General features: G+C 39.9%; 1 protein-coding gene across 1 annotated transcript in view; it reads right to left on the bottom strand.

The window, feature by feature from the left end:
* The window catches only part of CSMD1 (CUB and Sushi multiple domains 1), a 930,570-nt gene that overhangs the window by 197,226 nt on the left and 709,357 nt on the right, over window positions 1-23,987 (bottom strand). The window contains exons 16-21 of the mRNA XM_033142996.1: window positions 23,356-23,494; window positions 17,477-17,664; window positions 12,028-12,216; window positions 7,527-7,643; window positions 4,141-4,356; window positions 1,132-1,320 (exon numbers count right to left, since the gene is read on the bottom strand). Of these exons, the coding sequence (XP_032998887.1) occupies window positions 1,132-1,320; window positions 4,141-4,356; window positions 7,527-7,643; window positions 12,028-12,216; window positions 17,477-17,664; window positions 23,356-23,494 (1,038 nt within the window). The remainder of the gene's footprint in view (window positions 1-1,131; window positions 1,321-4,140; window positions 4,357-7,526; window positions 7,644-12,027; window positions 12,217-17,476; window positions 17,665-23,355; window positions 23,495-23,987) is intronic.

Raw genomic sequence — 23,987 nt, 5'->3', positions numbered from 1 at the left:
TGGGGCCAAAATTATGCCAAAAACCTTAAACTTAAATTCCTATGTGAAGTGTGTGTTGGCTTGGGGACCTCGACATGCAACAACTTTGACCATCATCCATAGATAAACATATGTACTAATAGCTTAAAGGAAACATGACTGGAGTCATATAATGAGCAGGGGGAACCCAGATTCTGTCACAAATTCCACTATGTTAATCACCCAGTGAATGCTGAGCAGATTCCCAAAGCCGCTCATTCTGTAGCAGAGTGGCCTAATTTACAACTACAAAACATTTCATGTAGTATCATGCATTTTATAAAACAATCCAATTTTCAAGGAATCCCCCCAAAATATTTAATATTCTGTTGCAATGGAAGTATTTTTAAAAGTAATTTGAGTTATTAACAAGACCAAATGATAAATACATCAAAACAAAATATAAGCTCTGATGCAAGCATGTGTGTTCCCCTGAAACATCTAAGCTGCAATGCTAAGCAGCAGGATTTACACATCAGAAAATATAATTAGTATTATTATTGTTATTGCCCCATGGCTGCTATCTTAACTGTCAAAGACATCAGAAAGATTTGTGCCTTCACGCAAACTTAAGCAAATTATTTCTTGTGCAATAATATCAGCTGCATTTCAACCTAACTAGCTTCCTGAATCAGCTGGTAGATTGAGAGCCACAATGAGTTGGTTAAAACATCCACAATTGTCACAGAGCAAGCCGGCCAGTATATCACACAGTTGAAAGTTGGAGTTAACTCTTTATTAGGGAAAACACTATCTTCAGAGACTTGGCTGAACGTCAGACCTAATGGGTATAGCAGCTCAATCCCTGTAGGACTTACTCCATGAAATCAGTTGACCCCAAAGCCATCTATGTCTCCTCCTCCTTCCTTTTCTCCCTCTGATCACTCATTGTTGTCCCACCACCACATGGGACATTGTTGTCCCACCACCACCACCACCAAAGCCTCCTTTGGTGGTTCCCCAGCTGGTTCCTCCATAACAACAACCCATTCATAATATGCACTGAATAATAATTTACACAATTTTAGGTGGTTTTAGCTTTGCCCCCTCTCCTTTTGCCTCCCCCATGTGCTATCAATTGGATGAATGAAATGAAAGCATGTGACCACCTACCCACACACCTTGGCAGAGGTGCACTCCATACACGGCGGCCGCCACCCAGGCACGCAAGCTTGTCCGCACCTTCCAAGCGATATCCAGGGAAGCAAGAAAACGTCAAGGAATCTCCGACGCCAAAATGAAATCCTATTCTTCGACTGAAGGCAGGAACACCAGGATCATCACAGGGTTCCAGGTCATATTCTTCAGACAATAAATCAAAAGCCAAGAAAAATAGATGAAAGTTCCCATTAAAAATTTTTTTAAACAGGATAACTACAAAATACCAACATACATTTGTACCTTGGAAGTCGAATGGAATCCATTCTGGAAGTCCGTTCAACTTCCAAAACGTTCAAAAACTAAATCACGGCTTCTGATTGGCTGCAGGAAGCTTCTAGATGCTACAGCACCCAGGACTCGGCTAGACTGGTAAAGAAAAAGTGATTTATGTGTGTTGTATGTGTGATATAACATTGTGCCACCAGATGGCGATGTGGAGTCCCGTTTTTCTCTACCCGTTTTCCCTGTTTAAATTTACAGCGCTTTAAAATGAAATGCTTCTTTGATGTGTCTAGATCCAGCCCTGGTGTAGTGCTTCTCAGGGTAGCAACTGTTGCATCAGCACCTGGATTGCAGCCATTTTTTTTATATATTTTTTGCAACGAGGGAAACAATGACAGATTTACGGTTTGGCATTAGCAAAGGAGGCCAACACTTCGCTCTAGGAACTACTGCGATTAAATAATAGCTTGCAGGAACTTTCTTGAAGACAAGTATTAGGAGCATTCAAATTATCTAGATAAATATCATTTAAGTCAGACACCATTTTGGATGTGTGTGTGTGTGTGCAATATTCATCAAGAATATGTGAAAATCCTATTTTAGTATCACTCATAAATAATACATGTAACCAGTAATTCAATATGTGAATTAATTTGCATGTGCAGGCTCATCTTACAGCATACAGAAACTGCAGCCTTTGAATGTGAAGTCCAGTGTGAAGTCAAAGTAACCCCTGCAGATTTTTTTTAACCCCTGCAGAGATATTGAAGAATAAACCTAGCAGTACAGTGCCTTTCTAGTAAAAGGAAAATGGTTTTTTATGAAGTAGAACAGAACAAGGAGAGCAGAGACGGTAAGGAATGCGAAGGTTTAGCTTTGCATGCTTAATGCAGCACTCTATTTGTGATATACATTTCTACCTCCTCTGTCAGTGCAGATTTTACTGCCACTTTAGTAACCTGCTGTCTCAGCTCATATTCAATTCAACACCATCTCCTTTCAGCAAACTGCCCATTTTGTGGAATAACATCCTTTTTTCCTCTGTATCTGCTTCCAAACTGTTTCTATACTAGCAATATTCAGGGAAAAATTCACATTGATATTATAAACCAGGCTGAACAGGGAGGTTGTGTTTATAAATTTGTTGAACTTAAGCATCTGTTTGACTTCGTTAGTGCCCAGAGGAGAGACCACTATGGAAACCTATGTCCACATTGGGCTTGTTGGAGGAAAGGTGGGATTATTAGGCAATTGATAAATGAACAGCCACAGCCCGATTCGGGTATTCATTTCCCTCACATGATAACCATCATGCAGGGGAGTGCAGGCACAATAAACCACTGAACCAGGCAGCAAGTGCTGGGGGCTATTGCATCCATGCCCTATTTTGGGGTTTCCCAGATTAATCAGGTTGGCTGTTACACATGGCATGGTGAATCCTGGTTCTGATTCAGCAGGACTACCCCTAACTACAACAATCTTAGGATAAGGTCACCCATTATGAGCCCTTCACCTTCATTTCAGTGTTCAAGTTCCGCTATTAGGTATTTGGCCAACGCAGTAACAGTGGAGGAATATATGTGAGATTTCCCCCAAAAAAAATTCTCCTTTCCATTTTTGCACATAGTAAAATCACAGAAGAAAATTTGCCGAATGTTTTCGGGCTTGGAGGTGGGTGGGGAGATTGCCCCAAAAAGAAAGAAAGTGATCTGCTGTTCTGACTGTTAAATAAGGCTAAACTTTCCACGTGAACTGCACCTTTTCCAAGAAGTCCCTGTTGTGTTTGACCTGAGACACTCTTATCATTAATATTAGGTCTGTTTGGTCTCATTAACTGACATTTTAAGACTTAATACAATTACTTCTAGAAGCTAGATATTATTTCAAATCAAAACAAATCATTTATGATTGATGTGTGAATATTGCCTGAATTGCCCCGTTTGTGCTTTTTCTTGGAAATATCTTTGCACTCAGATCAACTAAGTGGAAACCAGAACCAAGAATGGTGCAGTAAGGGACTTGTAATGTAGCTCTTCCTTACTACTTGCGCATGGTTTTAGAATCTCCAAAAGACCCAAGACATAAATAGTTGTAAACAGTAGTTGCTGCTAGCCAATTTACTGCACAATACTATGCATGTACACATGACTGCGAGTCCCATTATGTCTAATGGATCATAACTTGCAGTTAATTGTGCAGAGGACTGAAGTTTAAGGCTACAAAAAGACAAGTACCAAGTACACTTTGAATGGTATGAAAACCCAACTACCCCCTACCTAGAATATCCTGCCTATTTGAAGCCTTTATCCTGGTATAGAAATTAATAAATAACAATTATTATTATTATTATTATTACATTAAAAGTGACACCACAAACCATCACTCTCTCTCATCTATATATCTATATTTTTATGTATATGTATATCTATCTCATTCCAATGTTTGGTTGGTTTTCAGCTACTACTGAGTTGCATCCCATATTGTATAAACTATTGACAACTCAGAAAACAGATCTTTCCTTTCTTCCCTTCTTCCTTAAATCCTCATACATTCCATGAAAATCCTCTACAGCGTGCCGCGGAGGTTATCAAACATGGTAGGCTATGTTGTCTGGGGTGGGTAGGGGACTCTCCTGACAACAGGCGGGGGAATCTTCTAGTGCTATTCAGTATGACTGTTGTAGTTAATAATATAGATATCAAACATTTCCAAATAATCTATCAAAGCCCTTGTCTTTACCTGAAAATGTTATATTAAAGCCTTCGTAGGAAATGGAAAAATCAGAAATAAACCGAAGTTGTGCTGTGAAGTTTCCAAAGAGTCCAGCTTTGATGGTTGGAGGCAAAACGGACCCTGTTAATCTGGCCACAGGTTCTGTGAAGCTTCCATCTTCAGTGATGAGCAAATAGTCATGGGAGCTTTCCAGGTGAAAGGTGTGGAAGATCAGTTGTACTCCTTGAAAAATGGAACAATATTTTGCTTTTGAGTAAAGGGTGGATGACAAAATATGTCATGCTTACCTGGAATCCGACCTCCTGAGCAGAATCACTGGAAACCTGAGTCAGCTAAAGGCTCAGGCTTCACTACCAGGTGTATTGTGTTGTGTTGCGTTGCTTTGCTTTGCTTTTTGTCACCAAGGGTGAATATGCATCAAATTCTCAACTCTCTTATATATAACACTCTTGTAAGCCTTCAAGATGGGGTATTCATAAGTGAGTGGCCCTGAGCATATGCTTGTACGCAAGATCAGTGTAACTACTATCCTGCTGTGCTTGGCTCAAATCTGAAGGCTGTTACCAAATTACCATCATTTCCCCAGGGTCCAGAAACCTATCCCCTGGTACAGGGGAAGCAAGGAAACTGAGTGGAAGCAGAATCTGCATTAGAACTGCTCAATGAACTCTTGTGGAAGCTCAAGGGGAAGGTTTCCCACCGTGTGGTACCACAATGCATCCATGACAACATTATAGCAAGGCTAGCCAATGTGGTGCCCTCTGGTTGTTGTTGGACTATAACTCCCATCATCCCTGACCATTGGTCATGCAGCGGGGGGGGGGGGGGCGAAGGGAGGTTTAATCAGACAACATCTGGAAGGGCACCACATTGGCTATGCCTTCATTATAGTATGAGAACCAAGTGAATAATGAAGACACAGGCAGTAGAATGTAAACTACAGCAGGTTGTGAAAAGGTTCCAAGCACAATTCAAAGTGGTGGCGCTGACCTTTAAAGCCCTAAATGGCCTGTTTAGTATACCTGAAAGAGCGTCTCCACCCCCATCGTTCAGCCTAGACACTGAGGTCCAGCGCAGAGGGCTTTCTGGCAGTTCCCTCACTGCGAGAAGTGAGGTTACAGGGAATCAGGCAGAGGGCCTTCTTGGTAGTGGTGGCCGTCCTGTGGAATGCCCTCCCATCAGATGTCAAGGAAATAAGCAACTATCTTACTTTTAAAAGACACCTGAAGGCAGCCCTGTTTCGGGAAGTTTTTAATGTATAATACTGTATTGTGTTTTAAATATTTGGTTGGGAGCCACATAGAGTGGCTGGGGAAACCCAGCCAGATGGGCAAGGTATAAATTATTATTATTATTATTATTATTATTATTATTATTATTATTATTATTATTATCAGAAAGAGCTCAAGCTCAAGAACTTATACAAACAACTTCTCTAGATCTGGGGTCACATTGTTCACACAATGGTTTTTCACAAGAAGAAGAAGAGGAGGAGGAGGAGGAGAAGGAGTTTGGATTTGATATCCTGCTTTATCACTACCCGAAGGATTCTCAAAGCGGCTAACATTCTCCTTTCACTTCCTCCCCCACAACAAACACTCTGTGAGGTGAGTGAGGCTGAGAGACTTCAAAGAAGGGTGACTAGCCCAAGGTCACCCAGCAGCTGCATGTGGAGGAGCGGAGATGCGAGCCCAGTTCACCAGATTATGAGTCTACCGCTCATTCCATTAGTAGAATGGCACCTTTAGATCCAAGCCTGTGTGTGTTCACACACACACACATACCTGTATAATACGAAGGTTAACAAAGACAGAGCCATCCCAAACTTGGTGCAAATATTGCACATTCAGGCTAAGTGGTAAGAAATATAATTATATCCTTGTCACACATATGATGACCTTCAACACTGTCTATAATTCATACAATATTATAAACTACAATGTTGCTATTCTCTGATGCATACACTATATAGCTAAAGCTTTCCTGTTTCAGAACTCTTTGTGCTTGTTTTCTTAAAGTTCTTCCTTTTGACCCTAAACAACTGCATAAGAATTCTCATTTCTAAAATAGTATACGGAATGAAAAAGTGGGGAGGGAGAGAGAAAGTACAAAGAAGGACTGCAAAAAAGAAAGAAGTGTATCTCAAAGGTCGACAACCAGAGGAGGAAAAAAATCCATTAATTTTAATTCTCTGCTTTTAAAATCCTATTTCATCATTTCAGTGCTTGGAGTTATCTAAACACCCATACTGTTCTATTTAAATAAAATGCCACACTTGTTCAAAAATATATTAAAGCAGTAACAGAATCCAGTGAAGAAAACCAGGAATTATTTTCCACACAGAAGTACTATAAATGCAAGACAGGTGATCATTAATGAAGAAAGGTAACATTTTAATTACCAGTACTGGTTGGCATTTAGTGAAATCAACAGATGGGATGACTTCACAGTATATAATTATTATTATTTTTTAAAAAAAGCAATGCAGATATTACTTTGATAGATTTTAGAAGTGACAAATATTGACACATGAAAATGACAAGTATTACTCTCATATTATGTATTTTCAAGGACCTTTAAAACCAACTTTCTTCATTGATCCCAACTCAAAACAGATTGTCACTGCTCTGGGTCTCTGCTGGGAGGCAAGTCTGTCCCACTCCTCATTCAGGATGGAATGGGAACATGTGAGGAAGACATGACTACATCCCAACACAGGGTTGTGGTCCACAGTGGAATGGGCAACACACCTATTTTAGATGGTGTTGTTGCCTCTTCAACCAGCACAACAACTCACCCACCAACCCTGTGCAGTGATAAGGGATTAGCTAGTTGTTATACCCTGAGACTTGCCAACATAGAGTCAAGATCAGGGGTCAGCAAACTTTTTCAGCAGGGGACCGTTCCATGGTCCCTCAGAGCTTGTGAGGGACCAGACTATATTTTTTTTGGGGGGGGGGGGAATGAATGAATTCCTATGCCCCACAAATAACCCAGAGATGCATTTTAAATAAAAGCACACATTCTACTCATGTACAAAAATCCAGGCAGGCCCCACAAATAACCCAGAGATGCATTTTAAATAAAAGGACACATTCTACTCATGTAAAAACACGCTGATTCCCAGACCGTCCGTGGGCCGCATTTAGAAGGCGGTTGGGCCACATCCGGCCCCCGGGCCTTAGTTTGGGGACCCCTGGTCAAGATAATAACATATTCTCTCTCTCTCTCTCTCTCTCTCTCTCTCTCTCAAACACACACACACACTTTATCTTTTTATTAAGCCTATATGAGAGAAGTAGATGGGTTCCCTTGCTTTATTCTTTTTTCAAAATCTATCTTCAGGAGGCATTTTAAACAGATTACACCCTGCAAACTTTATGTTCGCTTACCCTTGCCATGAGAAACTTCAATTGTCCATGTGCAGTTTAAAGAATTTGGATAAAAATCAGGAAAGCCTGGTGATAGAAGGGTTCCACTTCTCCCATGAATATAGCCACCACACAGAGCTGTACAAAAGAAAGAAATAATAGTAATAAAATAATTACTGATGCTCTGTTTGACAATTAAAAAAAAATGAGGAGCATTATTAGGCCCATTAACTTCCTGGGGCCACAAACAAATGCTAACCAACACTGTTAAATTCCGCTAAAACACATACACACAACCATGTTGTTTATGTTTTACAAATAATAGGTCCCTGCTGAAATAGAAAAGTTGTAAACATCATCAGAGCAAATGAACTGATTAGGAGCAGGCAGCAGTAATAAGATTGAAATGCATATACATCTGCATTAAGGTCTACTCAGAATTGCCAGTGAGTGCCTCGTCTCCTTGGCAACCTGAGAGATAGTAAAGAATCTGACAAGACTGTGTCTCAAAAGAGATAATAAGAGAAAACTAGAATATGTGGGTTTTACATTTTGGAGAGGGTAGATTATGCAGAGCTCTGATGAGGAAGGCTGTCAAACGTGGCGTCTAGCCAGAAAATGCTTTTCCGGTGGATGGGGTAGGGTGCAAGATTAACTGGGAGAAAGAAACCTATGTTCAAATATATACCAAAAGGTATCAAACATAAAATTAGCATACACAGGGGCAGTAATATAGATCCCTATATCTTTGAATCCACAGGCCAATCGCAAGGATAGTACAAAATGTAGAAACGGGTGTCTTTAGAAATTTATTTGTTTTTCTTTGATCTAGGGTTTGAGAGCTAAAAAATTGCATTATAAAGCTGTTATATTGATTCTATTCACACACACCCTAAAATTAATAATTCAGGGTGGGTTGTTCAGCAGATTTATCACATTTCTCTTCTTCTGTTTTCAAAGGAAAAAGAGGTACACATTTCCCCCTGCAGACATACTAATTCTTTCAAAACCAAAACCTTGTGAAGATTAGAAGGCTGCTAGGACACTAAAAGAATACTTTCCATGGAATTCATAATAGATTGTTCTGATTTGCATGACACATGAGTTGTATTGTATATATGGGTAAATTACACAGTGTTTGCAAAATTAGATTGTGGTATGTGCCCCATAACTTGCTTTGGTGTGCCTATAACTTGCCTTTTCCTGCATCTTTCCATTTTTAATACATTAAATATCTGACAATCAGCATTATATGTTGGCATATCTTTTCAGCTTTTGATTGACATGACCCAACTTCCTCAAGTAAAGAAGCAATTGTAGTGTGAGAAAAATACACAATAAAATTCCACTTTTAGCATGCGGGGGGGGGGTGGATTATGGCTGGCACAACATTCTCAATTCGAACTACTGACCTTAAACTAGAAAAATGTAAAGGTAAAGGGACCCCTGACCATTAGGTCCAGTCGTGTCCGACTCTGGGGTTGCGGCGCTCATCTCGCAGTACTGGCCAAGGGAGCAGGCATACAGCTTTGGGGTCATGTGGCCAGCATGACTAAGCCACTTCTGGCAAACCAGAGCAGCGCACGGAAACACCGTTTACCTTCCCACTGGAGCGGTACCTGTTTACAGTACCTACTTGCACTTTGACGTGCTTTCGAACTGCTAGGTGGGCAGGAGCTGGGACTGAGCAACAGGAGCTCACTCCGTTGCGGGGATTCGAACCACCGACTTTCTGATCAGCAAGCCCTAGGCTCTGTGGGTTTAACCCACAGCGTCTCCCGTGTCCCACAATGTAGGAGTACTTTAATGGGGATTGCTTTCAGAAAAAAATAGTGTACCCATACATATTGGCTGCCCCCCGGCTCACTCCCCTCCTCCCTCTCTAGCAAAATGCCCCAATTATGGGCAAGAAAGAGGAGCTCATCTCCCAGCTTTGCAATTCATAACTAAATGTCAGCATTGTGAAATGGAGGAATGGGGTTACAACTTCAGTACTGGTTCTGCCTCACATCTTTCTGACTCTGTGCTGAGGCTACTGAAATAATGCTGCTGTGTGTAAATTCTTCATAACCAAAAGAAAGCAGGCAGTGCCACCCTCTCACTATCTTTGTCTCAGCTTGTGTGTGTGTGTGTGTGTGTGTGTGTAGGGAGGGAGGAAGAGAGGAGATTCCAGTTACTATAGGTTTTAACCAGAAGCCTTTGAAAGAGCAGGGTGCTGACATTAAAGAAATCAAACATTCTAAATTATACACACTTAGAAGATCTCATAATAAATACAGCAGTGATTTTCAGAACAGTTATAAAGTATGATAAACAATAAAACATAGCAATCCCATGAGCCATAAATAAAGCAGAAGAAAAATGCAATGTGTCAATAAAACTATCTCAAGAACTATGCCACAGTATAGTTCAGCACTCTGAACAACATAAGCCCAAGCAGAAAGTTTATGATTGAAATCTATGTACCTGAAGAAGTACCATGAAAACTGCAATTTTTAGATATTCTACAAAGTAGAATCACTCTTAGTCCTATCTTACTCATAATAAAATGCTTCATAATACTTTAGGTGGAAGTATTTTACAATATTCAGACAATAAAGAAAAGCCCATTTTGGCCTGTAGTATGTAATGGTTCTCCCGATTCTATAAGATAATTTTCTTTTCTTTTTTTTATAAGAATTTTATATATAAGATAATTTTCAAGTTGGTTGGTTCTACAAGATAGCTTTCAAGTTGGTTTTATTACTGTGTTCCGTATGAATACGTGGTTCACTGATGAGAAGATCATTAATGACAGGTTCATCATTACACATCTTCTTCAATATGTAAATGTGGTTATGTATTCTAGAGTGTGAATACATTTTTTTTTTTTTTTGCTGTCATGATTTGTAACCGTATCAGTCTTTCCAGACTTTCTTGGAGACCTCTCTAGGGAAATGCAAAGGTTTTTGGGAGTTATTCTAAGCCTGGAAGGGAGATAGGCCCAGGGGCTCACTCTGGTGACAGTTTCTTTCTTCCCACCTTTCTGCAATGGGAGATGTGAAGAAACCAGCAGCTGAGAATACACAATGAGTCCTTGGCTTTCACCACATTTCCCATGGTTCCTGAATACACTGCAGACTTCTGAGGATATTCAAAGCTCCATTGATAACAGAGTATTTGAGAACTATAGAGGTTATTTCTCCTTAGGAATATATAATTCAGGGGGTGAGGACCACAGCTCAGCCTTGGAGACTCCAAGTACACTCCCAAGCTTTCATTGCAGATAGGAACCATGGGATGTTAGGATAAGTCCTCAAATTTCTATCTGGCTGTGCCACTGGTTTTCTTTCCCCACAAATGTGGTACATTTGTGAAAGTAGAGCAGGGAAACAAGTGAATCCGTCAGCAGAGGAAAACCTATTCCTGTGAAAGGCTAATGCAATTTAAAATTCATCCAAAACTAAGAGGGAGAGCCGTAGTTTGGCTCAAAATGGGTCAAGGATTTGAAAGTGGTGGGTTCTGAACCACCCATTTCTTAAAGTTGTTGTCATTCTAGAGAATTATAATGATTTTGAGAAATGGATTGTTCAGAATGAAACTCAAATGCTGCACATGTGACCCATGCATGCTTGTCTCTTAGAAGCAGCTCTCCTCCAAATGCACTATACTCCTGGGAAATCTCCAGTCAGGCCCAGTCTACATGGCCTATATTGTAGAGGATGACAGAAGTTGTAGTCCAAAACACAGTTGTATCTTGATTTCAGTAAGGCTTTTGACGAAGTCTACCATGAATTCCACTTCTCAAAATTTTGCAGTGTACATATATCACCCAGGTGATGTGTACAAAAATTATTGTTGTTATTATCTATTGAATTCATTGTGTAAAATATGCACAAAATGCTTACATATTAGTAAAAATACTATTCAAAAATGCACCATATTAGGGGAAATTGCTTTGCAACCATGTGTCTATTGGGTACAATTGCATAGAAAAAATGTGTATACTAAGAGAAATAGGCACTAAAAATTCTGGTGGTTTTTTTGGATAATTTTTTTTACAAAGTAAAAACAGACGTGGTAATGTGTAGAACTCAACTTAAAATGGGGGCGGGATGAGAAACTGAAAGAAACTGAAACCAACAATTCTTAGGAAGGACTTTCTTTAATAATACTATAGCATAAAACGAACACTTCCCGTAGCTTTAGTGTCTCCCATCAGAGTGCTAGAATGGAGGAAGTTGCACCAGCAAAACATTTCCCACTTAGAGGTTTCGTGTGTCCTACGTTGAGCTAGACGCACTTAGCACAAAGGTATATTTTCTGCTATTGAATGTGCCCTAGAAAACCATACATTCATGGGAGCAGAGTAAAAGATATGATAAAGCGAAGAGGAGTTTCAGGAAAGAGAGTAGTAAATAATGCAATTTCTTTCTGTGCCCCCACCCCAATTTCCCTACATGAAAAGATATTGAATTGCATATTTTTAAATCTAATTTATTTTGCAAAGGTCCAATAGCAACTATTGCACAGTAGTACATACCATCGCAGCTAGGTAGTGCATGGTTCCACTGATGATTTCGTTCACACACAAGTGGTTCATCATCACTCAGAGTGTAACCTGGATCACAGCTAAAAGTGACTGTAGATCGGATGCTGAAGTTATTACCATGCCGATGGCCATTCACAGGAATACCTGGGTCAAGGCAGGAATCCGATTCCAGTGTAACACCTGGTCAGAGAAAGGGAAGGCGGACAAATATTAGAAGTTCACTGCAGAAGAGCAAATTATGTTGAGCTGGCAACAAAAAAAGAGAGAGGAAGCACTGAGTTTACAGAGGTTGGAAGCAACCCTTTAAAAAGAGAGAGAGAGAAATGTGAGCAAGATAACTTTGTTACAAGTTATTTAAATAATCTATGCTTCAAAAAGGATACAAAAATGTAATATGAGCAAGTAAGGAGAGGAATTTGACAAGGGTATATTAAGTAACGACATTGGATAGATGTTGCGATCATTTCCATTGCTCCCCAGGTTGTCTTTCTATATATTTGCACTTCATCTTCTATGTGTGGAATGCTAATAAGGACGGTTCTTCCATGGTGTACTCTGCATGCTGTAACCTCCCTTTCTTCCTAGTTGAGACCTCAGAGTACCATCAGGAGATAAGCAGACTTTGACCTCTGGAGAAAGAGGTGTAATATTTCTGGAATCACTAATGAACGAGAATTGGGACAGGAAAATGTGACCTGTGCGCGCTTGTCTCTTAGAAGCAGCTCTCCTCCAAATGCACAAAACTCCTGGGAAATCTCCAGTCAGGACCAACCTGCATGGCCTATTGTAGAGGATGACAGACTTTGTAGTCCAAAACACAAGCAGGGAACTATGTTGGCTACACCTGATTTAAATATTCTCCCGACTATATGGGCATTATATACATTTCTAAAAGGCACTCGAATGCCTCTGAACGTTGTATGATGCCAACTTTGTGCATCTGAAGTTATGGTTTAGTACTTGGATTAGAGTACCACTGCTGTCACTGAAATAGTTCTCCTTCCTGGTTATGGAGTTATTTTTCCCCTCTAGGTAAAAGAACTTTTAGCCCCTTCAAATAGCTGTAACTTAGTTTCCATTCCTCAAAAAGTGCTGATGCCTCTCTAAGTGCCAATCTCTGTAAAGCCACATGGTAGTTTATTTAAAGCTTAGTATTACTGAAAAGCATAGATAGCAATCTTTGAAATGATACCCTGCCTAAGCTTTCGTTCTGAAGAGTTGTGTCAATAGTGGCACAATGTTTTCAGCTTTTAATGGTGCAGTGGGTGGCTATTTTGAACCCCAGATGTTTAGCAGTGATAATTGATTCTAATTACAAGTGGATTGAGCTTTTGAGTGCTGGATAGGAAAATGCTATTCAAATATGCCTATGTCAGCAGTACAACAGAGGAAGCAGTACAGCCTCTTCAGAAGAAACCTGTTGTGGACCTGAAATATCTGACTAATTATTGGACAGTCACTAGGCAAACCTTTCCTTGGGAAATGGATCCAGTGGGAGGTTGCTATAACACTTCAGACACCATTGGGTGAGGTTTGAGTTCACAGTTCCATTTTAATCAGTTTTCAGGTATGGATTTGGCACTGAAACTGCTTAAACTGTCCCAGTGAACAACATATTTCAGGATAGAGAGATGGTGTGTAAGCCCCTTGATTTTCCTGGATGTCTTGGAGGCTTTTTATACTATCCATTATAGTATCCTAGTAAACTGGTTTGCAGTTTAGGTGGTTCATTTCCTACTTGGACAGCCAGTTTCAGAAGATGGTGCTGGAAGACTTCTACAGTCATACCTCGGGTTATGTACTTAATTGGTTACGGGTCACTGTACGCAACCCGGAATGTACGTAACCCGAAAAATGCACTTTGCGCATGTCCGAAGTGTGCAGAACGCTTCTGCGCATGCACAGACTGTGCAGAACGCTTCTGTGCATGCACGGATTGTGCACACTGCGGGTTACACTTCTGGGTTACGGGAATTTGTAACCTGAAAAGTACGCAACCTGAAGCGTACGTAACCCGAGGTACGACTGTATTTGAATCCAGCAGCTATGTGAGAGTCCTACATCTTTTTTGTTGTTGTTCCCCTCTTGTATTTAAACATCTGCATGAGACTGGTGAATGAGGTCATATGGAGGTTTGAGGTGAGGTGTCACGATTATGCTGATAGCACCTGATTTTATCTGTTTTCATGAAATGAATTGCAGGAATTGCACTAAACCACACAACTACTGCATTACTTGAATTTACAGTAATGGGCTCAATGAGAGCCAATAAACTGGAGTCCAGTCCAGACAAAACAGAGATCCCATTGGTGGATGAAGGATGGTTTATGTGCCAGGCTTCATGGGTTTCAAAGCTTGTATTCAAATGTGCCTCCCTATACACTATGATGTTCAAGGGAGGAGGCCCATGTCATCTGAGGTTGAGTGACTTACAGGGGGAAATGCTTGCTCAGTGGTGGCATCTCAGCTATTGAATGCACTACAGGTGGTGGCAGGGGATGGGGGTCCCCTATCAAATAATATTTTCCATCATTTATAAATATATTATCTTGCGCTGTCATTGCAGTATTTCCAGCACGAAGTCAAGACACACCTCTCTACCCAAGACTTTCAGATGAGTGGATGTTTTCCTTCCTATTCTCCTGTTGGACTCCTATTTTGCTGCTCTTACAATTTTGTTTAGTTTTGCAGTTTAATTTACTGTTTTTAATGCACTGAATATTGCTTTAAATTGTGGTTTTAATGTAACCTGCCCTGGGACCATTTGGTGGAGGGTGGGCTATTATAAATAAATAACCATACACACATTGCTATCATGTTGCCCTAGTGTCTGTTTTCAATTCTGCTGACTGCTTTTATACTGCTCTTTTTGTATTGTAATGTTTTAATATTACTTTAATGCTTTGGTTTACGGTGATTTTAATTTTTTTTTCCTAAGCAACCATAGGAACTGTTGAAGGATATGATATAAACTACTTGAATTTTAAAAAAATACACATAAATACTAAAGCCAGTTCACTTTGCACAATATAGAAATACATTTTCATACATAATTTCTCAAAGTATCCTCCCCCACCTCTTTCTAAACATACTGCAACCTTTGAAATTTCACTGCAAATGTAACAAGTTAACGACGATTAAAAATAATTAGCAATGATTCATTTGCAGTGGTGAAGTAAAAGAATGTGCATCTTAAAAACTGCAGGACACCTCTCACTGAACAACTGCAGCCAATACATATGCAATAAAGAGAGTTGAATGTTGGGAAATATGACATGGCTCCAATGCAAGGGCACTATGTCTTCCTTTCAGCACATTCTCCACTTCCATTGCCAGTATTCTGTACGTTTGAGACACAACCCATTCCCTGTTATATAAAATCCACTCCATGTTTCTCCCTTTACCTCCCTTCTAGTCTGTTTCCAGCAGGAAAAAGGTAAGGTTCTTATTGGCAAAAATTGGGAAGTCATCCAACCTATTCCTGATTTATCCATTTTTAATTAGAATTTCATTTTTAAATAGAATTTTAAATAGAAAATTGTTTCCCCCCCCCTTATCTAAGATAACCGGACATGAGCCAAGGGAAACCACCCTCATTTGCAACCAATACTTTTGAGGGGTCCTTCCTTGAAACACGTTTCTGTGGGCAAGGCGGTTGTGAAGACCACCTGCATCACTGCACTCTAGATCACTGAAGGATCCCTGCACTCCATAGAACCTTGGAGGAGCACTGCTTGGTACTTCTCTAGAGAGGGCAATATTGTAGTATTTGCTGTGGCAACGAAAGTGGAAGCCTTCTACAGCTAGCTGGCCTGGCAGGCCACTGGAGAGTGGCACATATGGTGCTGATAATGGCAGTGGCAGCAGGCAGGCCTATGAGTGGTGCATGGAGAGCATGATGCACCACTCCTCTCAAGCCACCGACTACCCCACGCAGCTCATTGTGGCTCACGGCAGAGCTGATTGTGATTCTCTTCCAGAACTGTAGAGAAACAGCATTCTGTAAACTCCACTTTTCAATCCTAAATTTTCATTTTGTTATCATGCTTGTTATAAATGGGGAAAGATGAATGCTCTAGTCATTTAAGCGCTAACAATGAAACTACTATCTACTTGTTAATAATGCATAAGGATACAATTGCTGCAATACATCCATATTGGAATGAAAACTGGAAATAACTGTGCATGACTCTAGCACTACTTATGACAACAGAAATATTAAATACTGTACTAGACTAGTTCTATATTATTATGATCACAATCAATATATTTTCCCCTAAATAATTATAGAGTATGAGAAACCTCTTATATGCTTTGGGAATAAATTCACATTTGAAACCTTCACCACTGTGCAATTTTGTTTCACTTGCATTTTCATCTTTCAAAAATTGTAAGCAGGTTCTGACATCATAACCATAGAACGACTTCATATAAGTCTGCTTCCTAGTTCATGGAAACTACCATGATGTTCAACTCTGGTAATCATATTTTGTTTCCAAATCAGAATCAAAATCCCACTTTAAACTGTGGCTTCTGATTTTGCTTTGGAGGCAAGCTATAGGTAGGCGTAACAATAATTTGTCCCAATTCAGATATCAACAATTACTGTGAACCAGGAAACAAAGCAAGCAATCTGTGCCCTCTTAACCATTTAATGACTGCAAAACGTATTTCAGGCATCTAGATAATTATCCAAAATCAGAGAACAGAATCATGCATCATAATCCAAGCAGAACTCTTGGAAATGAGACTTATTCCACTCTGCACACAAATAAACAATGCCATGTTCCAATGTGAGGTGCTCCCATGCTCACAGTGAAGTTCTGGATTGGGGTAAATGTTTTGATTTATTTTTTAACACACACATGCAGCAATGTAGAATATTTTTTTAAAAATAGTTTTTTATTTTAAAAAGTGCAATTCCAGACATGTCTACTCAAAAGTACGTCCCATTTAGTTCAATAGAGCTTACTCTCAGACAACAGTATGATTTCAACACTCTGTAAATCTTAATGCTTAATAAACAGCTTTTAAGCTCACCGCTTGAGCCGGCCGTTTCTCACAAGCAACATCAAAGGCAAGCGCAGCCTGACACATAAGTACAAGGATTTCCACTTGTGCCAGGCAACCTCTCCTCTTCTCTTCTTGTGCATACCCCGTGTTCTCCCCAGATCTAATCCAGAGGGTTGGGGCAACCCCCAGAACAAATTTAGGGGATGTGGGGGGAGGGGAGAGGGGAGACGTTACAAGACACAAGCAGAAACCCTAACACAGATTAAATTAGTCTGATGCCACCCATTTCACTCTTAACCATTCCTATGTTACAGCCATTTACATTTTTCACTGATTTATGAGGCACCCTGTCAATACACTTCTCATTCCCCACAATACCCACATTCGGTTATTACACTCATTTAATTGAGAAAAATATTGGACTTACTTTCATAGTGAATCAAGAAACCAACACTTGAACGGCTGTTATCTGTAGCGAATAGGAGATACATGAAATTCCCAGTACTAATAAGGAACTGTGGTGCTTGTGTGCCATGGTATTCCCCAATTAATGGAGAAGAACTTGTCGGCCCATCTCTGACTTCCAGTGTGTCATAATTGACTTCTGTCTGGAACCTGTAACAACAGAATGACAAATTGCAACACGTATGACTTCAAAGCTGACATTCCTAAAACAACAATAATCTCATTACATAGCTTGGGCTTGTTGGTGGAATCCCATGGAATATTTATGCTGCATAGGTTTCTGCTCTCCGAAGGTTATTGCTTACTTTTGGGTAAAAAGAACATAATCCACAGTAGGTAGCAAAATTAATTGAAGTAGGATGATGAGTGCGCACTTGTAGGAAAGAAGCAGTGGAGAATCTCTCAGAAGAGGCTGGAGTGTTCCTGCCTGTCATAGTAGTCAAATACTAGGATAGATGGGGCACTGGTCTGGTTATATTTGTGGATACTTCATGTGCACAATATATTACATGCAGGAGACGGACCTTAGCTCAGTGGTAGGCCTCATGATCTCCATGCACTAGGCCTCCAGCAGCTCCAACCAAGAGATTTCAGGTTGCAGGAGGCCTTAGAGATCTACCATCCACAGCTGACAACACTAGTCAGTGTCATATTAGAGCAGTCCAGGGAGGACAGAGGCCCTCATGGAAGAGCTGTGGTGGTTCAGTGGTAAGAGCATATGCTCCGCATGCAAAAGATACCAGGTTCAATCCCCATCATCTCCAGGAAAAGCTGGAGGAGATCCCATTCTGAAATCCTGGAGAGCAGCTGTCAGTCAGTGTAGAAAATACTGAACAAGATGGTCTAATGCTCTGACTCTGTATATGGGAGCTTCTTATGTGTTGCAGCAACTCTCACACCAATGAAGTATTATCAGAATGTGCACTGAAGTCCTTTCTTACCTAACTTTTTATTCACTTCATTGGTTCTTGAATTAGCCAGTGGTGTTGCGCCATTAACTCTTACATCTAGAAAATCATTATTACCATGACACACAAAGCAAGGAATAAGAGTGGGGTTATTTAAAGAGGTCAGTGGAAATAGTGGCACTAGAAGAACCACGGTCCTCTACTCCGTTCCAGTCTAGTTCCCTGTCTCCTGGGAAATAGTGTTTTCCAGCTTAATAACTTTAGATTCACAAAGCCTGGCTGAGCATGAAATCATCCTCCAAGGGTCATTTCTGCATCAAATCCACTCAGTTCCCCAGTGGTATATACGGCTTGGATTCAGTTTTGACTGATGTGCAACACAATCTAATTGCGCCTAAATATTTGTTGATACACTTGACAGCCACTTGAACTAGAAAAATATGAACCTTTTACCGCAGTTTTTGTGTCAAGCCTTTTCCCTCCTCCTGTTTGCAAAGACACCACCAAAGGCATTCATGTAGAAACAAAACACTCTCATTGTGTAGCACTGCTAACCTTTTAAACCAGATATGACACATAGTAGAGCTCAATAACGGTAATAAGTTTGGTCTCAAAGGAAGAAGGAAAGCTGCAGGAGACCTGCGTTCATATCTAATGTGGAACAGAACTGAGGAAGGGCCATAATCCAGTGGCAGAGCATCTGATTTGCATGCAGAAGGTCAAAGGTTCATTCCCCGCATTTCCAACTGGGGCCAGGAATGTACCAGTATTCAGAAAAGACACTCTCAGTCAGTAAAGACAATACTGAGATAGATTGACCAATGGCTTCACTCAGTTTGAGGCAGTTTCCTGTGTTTACTTCGGATAGCAAACACTTTTGCAGAAATCCTGACAAAAATAAGCATGCATAGTTGGATCAAGGGAACATGATAATGGTGTCCTTTTTACTACAGATGACTGAAAACAGGAGTTTATGCAAGAAATATTTGTAAAAACAATGTATACGACACCCTTGTACATTATGTAACAATTAGCACACAAACATATATATGAACCTAAACCCACAAATCCCATAAACTGATAAATTGGGGAGGGAAGGAAATACATAATCTTTTAAAGCTTTTTCCAGAAATAATGTACATTGTATTATGTCCATACAGGTGAAACTCGAAAAATTAGAATATCATGGAAAGGTTCGTTTCTTTCAGTAATTCAACTTAAAAGGTGAAACTAATATATGCAATAGACTCATGACATGCAAAGTGAGATATGTCAAGCCTTTATTTGTTATAATTGTGATGATTATGGCATACAGCTGATGAGAACCCCAAATTAACAATTTCAACTTTGGGGTTTTTATCAGCTGCACGCCATAATCATCACAATTATAACAAGCAAAGGCTTGACATATCTCGCTTTGCATGTCATGAGTCTATCACATATATTAAACTCCAGTAGCTAATGAAAACAATTGCTTACATAAATGGACTTTTCTATGATATTCTAATTTTTCGAGTTTCACCTGTATATTAATATACAACTGAAACACAGAGACACATGAAACCTAGTAAGTTTCACAGAAAACAAAATACAAATATAATCAGTCTTTGAAGCAAAACTGTACTAGATAACATTAAGTTAGAAATGTAACCAATCATATACAGGATGAGTATTTTAAAAGAGGCCCCGTGGAACATGTGTACTCTGTATCCACGGGGCCTCTTTTAAAGGACTCACCCTATATATATATATATACACACACACACACACACATACATACATACATACATACATATATGTATATATATGATAAAGGCATCTGCATTATGGATGAAAAACTATGTTCATTTATTTGACCATAAGTCGTCACACAGTGCATAGAATTAGGCTGCATAGCTGAAATCCTGAACAGAGACTGATTAAGGCTGCAAATCTAAACACACTTACTTGTGAATAATTTCCACTGAATACAGTTTGACTTATTACTGAATAAATATGAAAACCATTGTGCTGTAATCCTGTTGATTAGATGGTATTTGATGCTAAAATGATCATTCCATCAGGGCAGGCATAGGCAACCTTCGGCTCTCCAGATGTTTTGGCCTACAACTCCCATGATCCCTAGCTAACAGGACCAGTGGTCATGGATGATGGGAAATGTAGTCCAAAACATCTGGAGAGCCGAAGGTTGCCTATGCCTGCATCAGGGCAACAACACCCCTTCCCCCGCTCCCCCCCCCACACTGTTCCAAAGGACCTTCTGAACTCTTCGCAGGTGAAGAACTAATGTACATCCAACCTCCACGATCACATTCAGGATGCTGGAACTCATCCCATCAAAAGTTATGCTCTGCAAACATTGACTAACCCTTCCATTCTTCCACAGGCACTCTTTAACAAATTCATTTACATATATTCAACTCCAGATGAATATATGTAAACTATCTCGATTTTTCAATGAAAGAACATCATGGTGTCCAACCTCAAGCTGACACTGCTTGATTATTTAAAATAATTTGGGTTTGTAAGATATGTTTGATCTGGCAACATCAAAACCACAGCAGTGGGTTAGATTACCACTGGTTTCAGTACAGCCAGATATTTGTAAATTGTTCAAGCGCAACACATAATTCCCTTTTACCACCGTAAGTCAATTACCCAAGGCATCTCTTTCACCACGTTTGTGAAGAATGAAGGCTTATTACAACTGTGTTATGAAGAATAAGGTGCTTGTTAAAGGCATTCAAAATATATAATTACCCAGCAACATGAAATTGATCCAGGTTATTCTGTTAGTTATACAGAACTCTGTGTGCTGGATAGTTACACAGAACTACTGTTGGACTACACCAAGGTTTATCTAAACCAACATTCATAATTAAACAGCAGCTAGTCGGATGCTACTCAGCAGGGAACTCCCTGCATCTGATATTTAGGAATACACAGCTCCCCTATATGATAGCTTATTTTAGCTATTATAGAGAATTACTGTTCACATTAATGCAAGGCTGAAGTTGGTGTCACAGAAATCTCTGTTGCTTTCAGTGCCAGAATGGAAATGTAACCCCTGAGGCTATCATTGTATCCCAACGTATTCCCAATGAAAACTCTCAAGGGTTAGACAAAAATAATAAAGTTTTTCTCTCTCTCTCTCTGTGTGTGTGTGTGTGTGTGTGTGTGTGTGTGTGTGTGTGATATGTTTATAAGCAAGGTGACCAATATAAGTTCCCCTTGTTTTTTTGAAAAAAAGCTTTGCCATCACATTTCTTTTCTTTATCAAAAATGAATCCCTGGAAATGATTCTACACTTTCTGTTTGAATGGAGAAGGGATGCTACAAGGCTGCCCCCGAACCCGCCACACAAAATAGATGAAATATATTATTCATGTGTTTATCAAAAACAATATTTTTTAAAGAGGGGAAATCAAAACGCTAATAACCATAACTAAATGCTGAATAGTTACCGAAGCATCTACGTAATGACTGTAAATACTGTATAGACTGCTGCTAAGTTCAGGCGTTAACTCATACCCAGACTGCTCATCAATCCTCTTACAATAGATCTCTAGAGACAATAAGTTTAAAGCAAGGGTAGCCAGCATAGTGCCATCCAGATGTTGTTGGATCACAACTCCTGACCCTATAGGCTTAGGTTGATGGAGGCTAAGAGTCCAGCAATATCTTTTCTTCGCCAAACCTTTATTAGGCATTACAAGTATAGGCCATCATAAAACATAATAAAAACATCCACATATAAAATTTTAAAATATATAGAAATAAAAAGCCATGTAAAAGATAATAACAAGTATTTTCATTGGGATTTCTTCCCGCTAAATAGTGCCATTCACCACTCTAAGACAAAAACTCAGCCACCCTTGCAGTTACTTCCGGGTTAATGTCAGATAGAGTCTGATATTTCCATTGTGCCGTGATGTTAGACCACCCAAAAACGGGGATAGCACATCTTTGTGTAGCTGGTTGCACAGCAGAAAAGAGAATGTTATACAGTGTCTGGCACATTCAAAGAACACCCACAATGTCTATCATTTCTGGGAATTTTTAAAAACAAAAGCTGAGGGGAAAACTAACATAAAGTCCCTGTGTTTTGACTTGAATTATTAATTTTGAGATATAAGTGACCCTGTTATCTGTTGTATTTAAACCATAGAACTCGGGGGAGCAAATTTTATTTACAGCTTACTTGACATTTTGTTTTTCAATGTCCCTTAATCTGGTTTGAATATTGTGATAAATAAATTGCTCACTTGAATTATACAAGAGTTCCAAGTCAATAACAATAGATCTGATTTTCTACAGGCATATGTTGGCTACCCCTGGTTTACAAGAAAGTGCAGTGACAACTTCTTAAAAGAGGGATGGGGAAGCTGTGGCCGTCTGGATGTTTATGAGATATTTTTATACCTTTATATGACTACACACAAGGCAGTTTACAATTTTCAACTAATTACATATAATCTGATAAGACATTAAAAAGGGGGAAAGGATAGAAAGTGAAGCAAAAAAGATAAGGCAAGGTTAGGTATGGTATCAATCATTACATAATGTTAGGCGATCAAAGTGAATGGCCACTGAAGGAGAGCATGGAACCAAGCTGCAGTTAGCCCAGCCAGGCCTTACGATTTCATTTCTGCTGCAGCCAGATGGAGTGGCTGCTAATGGAGGCAATTCTGGGAGTGCGGGAGTCACATAGCAATTGGTCACAGGCCTTGTCTCATCTTTCTTTTGGATGCAACATGGTGGAATGGGTACTAAGAGACAGCTGGGCAAGGCTGTTGGACTCTAATTCCCATCAGCCCCAGCCAGCCTGGCCAATGGTCAGGCATGATGTGTGTTGTAATTCAACAGCATCTACACTGTTACCATTTCAAATAATTACAACATTAATTTGCGGATCTGTTTCTCAGATACTCACTTATCAAATGTGATCTTGATAGAGTGCCCTTGCTTTGCCTCAATTACCCATTCACAGTTTAACGAGTCTTTGTAGTAACCTGGCCATCCTGGTGGCAAGATAACACCACTAGATGCTGTCAGGTGGCCACCGCAAGGTGCTGGAAGAGAAACAGAAAGATACAATTAAATTGGCAATCCCAACTGAGAAATGCTATAAATCATATTGCATCAAATTGATCAACTGCAACTTCCAGCATGCCTTATCACAACCAGAAAGTGCAGAATATCTGCCAGTGTTGAACACAGTAGCCACTCTTAAGTGTTAATTCTGACGCTCTGTACTTTCACTTAACCAGTCTATATTCCTGCTTGTGCTTGCACCAATTCACCTGCTCCATATATTGGCTAAGCTGCCTGGTGCTATAAATTTGTTGTGCCCTGACAAGCCCTGTCACTCCCCCGCCCTCTCTGTACCATAATGAAGGCAAAATGTTGTTCTATTATTGCACATCTGGTATAAATGGCAGCTGTTGGCCTAGCAGCACCAATACAATATTGGCTGGGATACCAGCACAGAGTCTTAAAACAATTAGGTCATAAGCACACCTTATATTTAAAGTACATGGCTTCCCCCAAAGAATCCTGGGAAGT

Source organism: Lacerta agilis, chromosome 3 (genome assembly GCF_009819535.1).
Source record: "Lacerta agilis isolate rLacAgi1 chromosome 3, rLacAgi1.pri, whole genome shotgun sequence".
NCBI lineage: Eukaryota > Metazoa > Chordata > Lepidosauria > Squamata > Lacertidae > Lacerta > Lacerta agilis.
Note: the sequence above shows the minus strand (reverse complement) of the source record. Positions and strands in the feature narration are given on the sequence as shown.